General features: G+C 41.3%; 1 protein-coding gene across 6 annotated transcripts in view; it reads right to left on the bottom strand.

Moving 5' to 3' along the window:
- Window positions 1-9,645: 9,645 nt before the first annotated feature.
- Window positions 9,646-10,551, bottom strand: part of INTS10 (integrator complex subunit 10) — a 36,946-nt gene continuing 36,040 nt past the window's right edge. For all 6 annotated transcript variants that reach the window (XM_060001218.1, XM_060001219.1, XM_060001220.1 and 3 more), the window contains one exon: window positions 9,646-10,028. In XM_060001218.1, the coding sequence (XP_059857201.1) occupies window positions 9,872-10,028 (157 nt within the window). In that variant the 3' untranslated portion in view covers window positions 9,646-9,871. The remainder of the gene's footprint in view (window positions 10,029-10,551) is intronic.

The raw sequence follows: 10,551 nt of genomic DNA, 5'->3' as shown, positions 1-10,551 counted from the left end.
CAATTATAAATATATATGTACCCAACATAGGAGCACCTCAATACGTAAGGCAACTGCTAACAGCTATAAAAGAGGAAATCGACAGTAACACAATAATAGTGGGGGACTTTAACACCTCACTTACACCAGTGGACAGATCATCTAAACAGAAAATAAGGAAACACAAGCTTTAAATGACACAATAGACCAGATTTAATTGATATTTGTAGGACATTCCATCCAAAAACAGCAGATTACACTTTCTTCTCAAGTGTACATGGAACATTCTCCAAATAGATCACATCTTGGGTCACAAATCAAGCCTCAGTAAACTTAAGAAAATTGAAATCATATCAGGCATCTTTTCTGACCACAACACAATAAGATTAGAAATCAATTACAGGGAAAAAAACGTAAAAAGCACAAACACATGGAGGGTAAACAATACATTACTAAATATCAAGAGATCAGTGAAGAAATCAAAAAATACCTAGAGACAAATGATAATGAAAACACGAGGATCCAAAACCTATGGGATGCAGCAAAAGCAGTTCTAAGAGGGAAGTTTATAGCTATACAAGCCTACCTCAAGAAACAAGAAAAATCTCAAATAAAGAATCTAACCTTACACCTAAAAGAATTAGAGAAAGAAGAACAAACAAAAGCCAAAGTTATCAGAAGGAAAGAAATCATAAAGATCAGAGCAGAAATAAATGAAATAGAAACAAAGAAAAGAAAAGCAGAGATCAATAAAACGAATAGCTGGTTCTTTGAGAAGATAAACAAAATTGATAAACCATTAGCCAGACTCATCAAGAAAAAGAGGGAGAGGACACAAATCAATAAAATTAGAAATGAAAAAGGAGAAGTTACAACAGACAACGCAGATATACAAAGCATCCTAAGAGACTACTACAAGCAACCCTATGCCAATAAAATGGACAACCTGGAAGAAATGGACAGATTCTTAGAAAGGTATAACCTTACAAGACTGAACCAGGAAGAAATAGAAAATATGAACAGATGGATCACAAGTAATGAAATTGAAACTCTGATTTAAAATCTTCCAACAAACAAACGTCCAGGACCAGATGGCTTCACAGGTGAATTCTACCAAACATTTAGAAAAGACCTAACACCCATCCTTTTCAAACTCTTCCAAAAAATTGCAGAGGAAGGAACACTCCGAAACTCATTCTATGAGGCCACCATCGCCCTGATACCAAAACCAGACAAAGATACTACAAAAAAGAAAATTACAGACCAATATCACTGATGAATATAGATGCAAAAATCCTCAACAAAATACTAGCAAACATAATCCAACAACACATTAAAAGGATCATATACCATCAAGTGGGATTTATCCCAGGGATGCAAGGATTCTTCAATATAGGCAAATCAACCAATGTGATACAGCATATTAACAAACTGAAGAAGAAAAACCATATGATCATCTCAATGGATGCAGAAAAAACTTTTGACAAAATTCAACACCCATTTATGATAAAATCTCTTCAGAAAGTGGGCATAGAGGGAAATTACCTCAACATAATAAAGGCCATATATGACAAACCCACAGCCAACATTGTTCTCAATGGTGAAAAACTGAAAGCATTTCCTCTAAGATCAGGAACAAAACAAGGATATCCACTCTCGCCACTCTTACTCAACATAGTTTTGGAAGTCCTAGCCACGACAATCAGAGAAGAGAAAGAAATAAAAGGAATCCACATTGGAAAAGAAGAAGTAAAATTGTCAGTGTTTGTAGATGACATAATACTATACATAGAGAATCCTAAAGATGCCACTAGAAAACTACTAGAGATAATAAATGAATTTGGTCAAGTTGCAGTATGCAAAATTAATGCACAGAAATCTCTTGCATTCCTATACACTAATGATGAAAAATCTGAAAGAGAAATTAAGGAAACACTCCCATTTACCATTGCAACAAAAAGAATAAAATACCTGGGAATAAACCTACCTAAGGAGACAAAAGACCTGTATGCAGAAAATTATAAGACACTGTTGAAAGAAATTAAAGATGATACCAACAGATGGAGAGATATCCATTATCTTGGATTGGAAGAATCAATATTGTGAAAATGACTACTACCCAAAGCAATCTATAGGTTCAATGCAATCTCTATCAAATTACCAATGGCAATTTTTACAGAACTAGAACAAAAAAATCTTAAAATTTGTATGGAGGCACAAATGACCCCGAATAGTCAAAGCAGTCTTGAGGGGAAAAAAATGGAACTGGAGGAATCAGGCTCCCTGACTTCAGACTATACTACAAAGCTACAGTAATCAAGATAATATGGTACTGGCACAAAAACAGAAATATAGATCAATGGAACAGGATAGAAAGCCCAGAGATAAACCCACGCACCTATGGTCAACTAATCTATGACAAAGGAGGCAAGGATATACAGTGGAGAAAAGACAGTCTCTTCAATAAGTGGTGCTGGGAAAACTGCACAGCTACATGTAAAAGAATGAAATTAGAACACTCCCTAACACCATACACAAAAGTAAACTCAAAATGGACTAGAGACCTAAATGTAAGACCAGACACTATAAAACTCTTCGAGGAAAACATAGGAAGAACACTCTATGACATAAATCACAGCAAGATCTTTTTTGATCCACCTCCTACAGTAATGGAAATGAAAACAAAAATAAACAAACGGGACCTAAATGAAACTTAAAACCCTTTTAAAAGCAAAGGAAACTACAAACAAGATGAAAAGACAACCCTCAGAATGGGAAAAAATATTTGCAAATGAATCAATGGACAAAGGATTAAACTCCAAAATATATAAACAGCTCATGCAACTCAATATTAAAAAAACAAACAACCCCATCCAAAAGCGGGCAGAAGATCTAAATAGACATTTCTCCAAAGACGACATACATATGGCCAAGAAGCACATGAAAAGCTGCTCAACATCACTAATTATTAGAGAAATGCAAATCAAAACTACAATGAGGTATCACCTCACACCAGTTAGAATGGGCCTCATCAGAAAATCTACAAAGAACAAATGCTGAGAGGGTATGGAGAAAAGGGAACGCTCCTGCACTGTTGGTGGGAGTGTAAATTGATACAGCCACTATGGAGAACAGTATGGATGTTCCTTAAAAAACTAAAAATAGAACTACCATATGACCCAGCAATCCCATTACTGGGCATATACCCAGAGAAAACCATAATTCAAAAAGACACATGCACCCCAATGTTCATTGCAGCACTATTTACAATAGCCATGTCATGGAAGCAACCTAAATGCCCATCAACAGACGAATGGATAAAGAAGATATGGTACATATATACAATGGAATAGTACTCAGCCATAAAAAGGAATGAAATTGGGTCATTTGTAGAGATGTGGATGGATCTAGAGACTGTCATAGAGTGAAGTAAGTCAGAAGGAGAAAAACAAATATCGTATATTAACGCATATATGTGGGACCTAGAAAAATGGTACAGATGAACTGGTTTGCAGGGCAGAAATTGAGACACAGATATAGAGAACAAACATATGGACACCAAGGAGGGGGGAAAGTGGCAGGAGGGTGGATGTGGTGATGTGATGAATTGGGAGATTGGGATTGACATGTATACACTGATGTGTATAAAATGGATGACTAAAGAACCTGCTGTATAAAAAAATATAGAAAATAAAATTCAAAAAAAATAAAGTGGTGAGAGTGACCATCCTTGTCTTGTTCCTGATCTTAGAGGAAATGCTTTCAGTTTTTCCTCATTGAGGATGACGTTAGCTGTGGGTTTATCATATATGGCCTTTATTATGTTGAGGTATGTTCCCTCTGTGCCTTCCTTCTGGAGAGTTTTAATCATAAATGAATGTTGAATTTTGTCAAAAGCTTTCTCTGCCTCTATTGAGATGATCATACGGTTTTTATTCTTCAATTTGTTAATGTGGTGTATCATACTGATTGATATGCAGATATTGAAAAAATCCTTGATCCTTGGCTTATATCCCACTTGATCATGGTTCATGATCCTTTTAGTATATTCTTGGATTTGGTTTGCTAGTATTGTGTTGAGGATTTTTGCATCTATGTTCATCAGTTATATTGGCCTGTAATTTTCTTTTTTGATGGTATCTTTGTCTGGTTTGGTATCAGAGTGATGGTGGCCTCATAGAATGCGTTCAGAAGTGTTCTTTCCTCTGCAATTTTTGGGAATACTTTCAGAAGGATGGGTGTTAACTCTTCTCTAAATTTTTAATAGAATTTGCCTGTGAAGCCATCTGGTCCTGGACTTTTGTTTGTTGGGAGTTTTTAAATCACAGATTCAATTTCAGTACTTGTAATTGGTCTGTTCATATATTCTGTTTCTTCCTGGTTCAATCTCAGGAGATTGTACCTTTCTACGAATTTGTCCATTTCTTCTAGGTTGTCCTTTTGATTGGCATATAGTTGGTCATAGAAGTCTCTTATGATCCTTTGTATTTCTGTGGTATTAGTTGTAACTTCTCCTTTTTCATTTCTAATTTTATTGATTTGGGCCCTCTCCCTTTCTTTCTTGATGAGCCTGGCTAGAGGTTTATCAATTTTGTTTATCTTCTCAAAGAACTAGCTTTTAGTTTCATTGATCTTTTCTATTGTTTTCTTCATCTCTATTTTATTAACTTCTGCTCTGATCTTTATGATTTCCTTCCTTCTACTAACTTTGGGTTTTGTTTGTTCCCCTTTAGTTGCTTTAGATGTAAACTTAGGTTGTTTATTTGAGGTTTTTGTTTCCTGAGGTAAGATTGTATTGCTATAAACTTCCATCTTAGAACTGCTTTTGCTGTGTCCCACAGGTTTTGGATCATCATGTTTTCATTTTATCTCTAGGTAATTTTTAATTTCCTCTTTGATTTCTTCAGTGGTCCATTGGTTGTTTAGTAGCATATTGTTTAGCCTCCATGTGTTTGTGTTTTTTGCAGTTTTTTTTTTTTTTCTGGTAGTTGATTTCTAATCTTAGAGTGTTGTGGTCGGAAAAGAAGATTGATATGATTTTTTTCTTCAATTTATCAAAAATTGCTTTCTGGACCAGCATATGATCTATCCTGGCGAATGTTCCATGTGCACTTGAAAAGAATGTGTATTCTGCTGCTTTCACATAAAATGCTCTAAAAATGTCAATTAAGTCCATCTGGTCTAATGTGTCATTTAATGCCTGTGTTTCCTTATTGATTTTCTGTCTGGATAATCTGTCCATTGATGTAACTGGGGTGTTAAAGTCCCCCACTATTATTGTGTTAGTGTAGCATTTGCCTTATATATTGAGATGCTCCTGTTTTGGGTGCATATCTATTTACAATTGTTATATCTTCTTGGATGATCCCTTGATCATTATGTAGTGTCCTTGTCTCTTGTAACGATCTTTAAAGTCTATTTTATCTGATATAAGTATTGGTACTCCTGCTTTCTTTTGATTTCCATTTGCATGGAATACCTTTTTCTATCCCCTCACTTTCAGTCTGTATATGTCTCTAGATCTGAAGTGGGTCTCTTGTAGACAGCATATTCATCTCTTGTTTTTATATCGATTCAGCTAGTCTATGTCTTTTGGTTGGAGCATTTAATCCATTTACATTTAAGGTAATTATTGATATGTATGTTCCTATTGCCATTGTCTTAATTGTTTTGGGTTGTTTTGTAGGTCTTTTTTCTTCCCTCCCTCTTTTGTTCTCTTCTTTTGTTGTTTGATGACCATCTTTAGTGTTGTGTTTGAGTTGCTTTTTCTTTTTTGTTTGTGTATCTATTGTAGTTTTTTGGTTTGCATTTCCCATGAGGTTTTGATACAGCAGTCTATATATATATACAAGATTGTTTTAAGTTGCTTGTCTCTTAATTTCAAATGCAATTCCCATTTCCTGCATTTGTACTCTCCTCTTCTCACGGTGGCTGGTTTTGATATCATATTTGTGTGTGGATGACTTCCTACCTTTACTGTATGTTTTGGTGAGCATTCCCATTTCATAATTTTCTTGTTATGACCTTTTCTTTCCTGCTTAAAGAAATTCCTTTAGCATCTGTTGTAAAGCTGCTTCATGGTGCTGAATTCTTTTAGCTTTTGCTTGTATGTAAAGCTTTTGATTTCTCTGTCGAATCTGAATGACAGCTTTGATGGGTAGAGTGTTCTTGGTTGTAGGTTTTTCCATTTCATCACTTTAAATATAGTGTGCTACTCCCTTCTGGCCTGCAGTTTCTGCTGAAAAATCAGCTTATAGTCTTATGGGATTCCCCTTTATGTTATCTGTTGTTTTTCCCTTGTTGCTTTTAATATTAATATTTTCTCTTTGTCTTTAATTTTTGTCAATTTGATTACTATGTGTCTTGGCATGTTCCTCCTGGGGTTAATCTTGTATGAGACACTCTGTGCTTCCTGGCCTTGGGTGACTGTTTCCTTTCCCATGTTAGGGAAGTTTTCAGCTATTATCTCTTAAAATATTTTTCATGCCCTTCCCCTCTCTTTTCTCCTTCCTGTATAATGTGAATGTTGGTGCATTTGATGTTGTCCCAGAGGTCTCTTAAACTGTCCTTTTTTCTTTTCATTCTTTTCTCTTTATTTTGTTTTGCATCAGTGATTTCCACTATTCTGTTCTCCAGCTTACTGATCCGTTCTTCTGCCTCATTTATTCTATTGATTCCTTCGAGTGTATTTTTCATTTCAGTTATTGTATTCTTCAACTCTGTTTGCCTCTTCTTTATATCTTCTCTTTGTTAAAGACTTCTTGTAACTTCTCACTCTCTGCATCCATTCTTTTCCTGTGTTCTTGGATCATCTTTAGGACCATTACCCTGAACCCTTTCTCAGGTAGATTGCCTATCTCCACGTTACTTAGTTGTTCTTCTGGTGTTTTATGTTGTTCCTTCATCTGGAATGTATTCCTTTGCTGTCTCATTTTGTTTACATTTGTTAGCATTTTTATTTATGTGGTAGGTTAGTTATTTTTCTTGATCTTGGAGAGGTGGCCCTCTGTAGGAGATGTCCTATGTGTCCCAGCAGTACACTCCCCTCTCATCACCCAAGGGCCAGGGACCAGGTGGTCCCACAGTAGGTTCTGATCTGCGTTTGTGGACTCAGTTCTGCAGACTCTGGGATCATAGTTTTCTTGCTTCTGGTATCTGCCCCCTGGCGGATGAGGCTGGTCTAGCAGCTGTGCAGCCTTCCTGGCGGGAAGGGCTGGTGCCTGCCCACTGGTGGGTGGAGCTTGGTCTTGGCCCTCTAGTGGGCAGGGCCATGTCTAGAGGTAGCTGTGGGCTCAGGAGATCTTTAGGCAGCCTGTCTGTTGATGGGTGGGGCTGCTTAACCCCCACTGTTGGCTTGGCCTGAGGCATCCCAGCACTGAGCCATAGGCTGTTGCATAGGGCCAGGTCTTGGTGCTAATGAGCCAAGCAAAACGTCTTCCTCTAGTGAGTTCACACAGGTGAACACTCCCTTATACGTTCGCCACCAGTTTTCATGACCCCAGAGAGAGCCACAGGCGCCCCCTCCCACCTCCCCAGGAGAACCTCCAGGACCAGCAGGTAGGTCTGGCCCAGGCTCCTGTGAAGTCACTGATTTTGCCCCGAGTTCTGGTGCACACAGGACCTTGTGTGTGCCAAGAGTGGAGTCTTTGCTTCCCCCTGTCCCGTGGAGCTCCTACAGTCAAGCCCAACTGGCCTTCGAAGCCAAATGCTCTGGGGGCTCCCCCTCCCAATGCTGGACCCCCCCCAGGCTGGGGAGCTTGATGTGGGACTCAGAGCTCTCACTCCTGTGGGAGAACATTTTAAAAAAATATTTACTTATTTATTTGGTTGCATTGGGTCTTAGCTGTGGCTTGCGGGCTCCTTCGTTGCGGCACATGAACCCTTAGTTGCGGCATGCATATGGGATCTGGTTTCCTGACCAGGGATCAAACCTGGGCCCCCTGCATTGGGAGCAAGGTGTCCTAACCACTGTGCCACCAGGAAAGTGCCCTGTGGGAGAACTTCTGCAATATAATTATTGTCCAGTTTGTGGTTCGCCCACCTGGGTGGTATGGGATTTGATTATATTGCAAGTGAACCCCTCCTACTGTCTCGTTGTGGTTTCGTCATGTCTTTGGATGTAGAACATCTGGTTTTGGAAGGTTCCAGTCTTTTATTTTGATGGTTGTTCAGCAGTTGTGATTTTGGTGTGCTCATGAGAGGAGGTGAGCTCAAAGTCCTTCTACCTCACCATCTTTTCTTTCCTACTGATTTTTAAAAAATAATAATTATTTTTTTTTTGCTGCATTGGGTCTCTGTTGCTGCACGCAGCTTTCTCCGGTTGTGGCGAGCAGGGGCTACTCTTCGTTGTGGTGTACGTGCTTCTCATAGTGGTGGCTTCTCTTGTTGCAGTTTCCCATCGATTTTAATAATCTATAAAAGGGTCTTATATAGAAAAGATTTCTAAAATTTTTGTGCACGGTAATGAAACCATGCCCCACAGAGTTGACAGAGACTGGTGACTAACGGAAGTTCCCGAGCTCCTCACAGAACAGCAGCAAAGGGAACAGCTTAAAAACCCCTGTGGCCTGCTTTCACTGAGCAAGCTCACTTTGGTTATTTTCCTTTTCTTCCTCTTTAAATGCACGTCTCCCAGCCTCCCGTAGCCCAGGAACTTGTAATCAGCTCCTGCCCGATGCGAGCTGGCTAGGACCGGTTGGGACCACTGCTCCTGAAACTGGGCCTTGGGGGTTCCCATGAACAGCCTCTGCCGCCAGAAGTCTCCACCCTCAGATGGCGCTCGGTGCCTCCACTGTGAACGTGCAGACGCACGAGCCCAGATGACCCCGCACAGAACACCCAACACCTCATCTGTCCCCACTCCCAAGACCACCCTGCTCACAACACACATACCCCGAGCCCCTTGCCTTCGGGCAGGCAGACCTGAGACCCGTTCTCCTGTCTCTTCGCTTGGCTGCCTTAGGAATAAAGTCTTTCTCAGCTGCAAACCTTGGCCTCTCAGCATTTGGCTTGTTGCATGTTGGGCCAATGGGCCTGGTCCAGTAACAGTAACTGAACAACTTCTTAGCTCTTTCATTCTTACATCCCCCCAGAAACAACTGTTCATGTGATGCTTACCTGATATATTTCAGGAACAGCAAAAGAAATGAACCTGACCCCTGACCCCAGTGTTGTACTTAGAAGTGCGAGGCCCCATCCCAAGTGTGTCACGTCACTGGCTTTACAGCCAGCTGGGAGGGAAGGGCCAGTGCCTGTATTTCCCATGACAAGCTTGAGGGACATGAATCTGTCCCTGGTACGTGGCAAGTAAAGGGCTGGGCAGAACCAGGCCGGAGGCTAGGCTGTCTGGTTCAGGGCACCCAGGTGACAGCAGCCGACGGGGAGGGGAGGTGCCCTCCACAGGCCACTGGGCAGGACCCCCACCCCAGCCCCCCACGGCGGCTTCAGTGGAAGTTCACTCAAGTTCATCCTGGCACAAAGGATTTTGGTGTTAAAACTTCCTGAAGGAAAAGGTCTAGCATTATGTTGATATGTGATATTCACCAAAACCTGACTGTGGAAAAGAAAATCTTGAGAACATGGAAGGAAATGCCTTTTAAGTAAAGTACACTCTTGTTCAGAAACTCTAAGAATTAAAAATAAAATTGAAAACCACCCCCACAAATTTAGGATGATTTTATTTACAAAACAGGTTCTTTTGTTTTACAAAAATTACAAAATACGACAAAAATAGAAATAGCTTCTTGGACTGTTGGGAACTACTTCTAAGCAACCAATGAGTTAAAACCCCGATGGTCTTCCTCTTTTGAAGAGCGATGACGGCAACGCTCATCTGCGCTTTATGTCTCCCCAGAGCCCCGCGGCTGTGGGCTGCCTCTGGCGGGAGGGCCGGTCAGGCCAGAGTCTGGAGCAGCAAGATCTTCTCGTTGACGCAGAACCTGTGCAGCACCAGCGTCAAGTTCTCCCCACAGCGGGACACCTGGCGCTCCATGGCCAGGCGGAAGTCCTCCTTCACGCCCTTGGTGATGCCCCGGGTGACCGTGTGGTGCCTGGGGCAGCGACAGGGAAACAAACAGACACCACAGTTAGCACGGCAGCACGGGTCAGTGACTCTGGGGCAGGAGAACAGGCTGCCTCAAATCTAGCGAAGAGTTTAAAAAAGCAAAAAGCCCCAACCAAACAGCCTCCACTGCCCGTTCCTCTTCAGAAAGACTTAAAGCCGGAGAGTCGTCTTCCCCACTCAGGAAAAGGCTATTCTAAACATCGCATGTTTGGCGAGGTGCTGCCTGCTTGGCTTCTAACTTCTGCAGCCCTGACGCTGTACTTCCCTCTGTGACTTGTGCACAGTTCAGTTACTTGGGGCTGACGGAGTCCAGACCACCCTGGCCACACAGTTCGGGTCCAGCCAGGCCAGCTGAGCGCAGAGGCAGCAGTGGGGAGGGGGATGCCTGAGCGAGCGTGGCCATGGCCGCAGCCCCCGGCCGGTGCCCCGTGTCAGGCTGCGGGCCACAGGCGTGTCTCTCTCCCTGTGATGCCAGGATGGGACAGCTCCTCCAGGTCTTTTTGCAAAGA

The sequence above is a fragment of the Delphinus delphis genome, chromosome 21, assembly GCF_949987515.2.
Source record: "Delphinus delphis chromosome 21, mDelDel1.2, whole genome shotgun sequence".
Lineage (NCBI taxonomy): Eukaryota > Metazoa > Chordata > Mammalia > Artiodactyla > Delphinidae > Delphinus > Delphinus delphis.
This window is presented reverse-complemented; position numbering and strand designations above follow the sequence as displayed.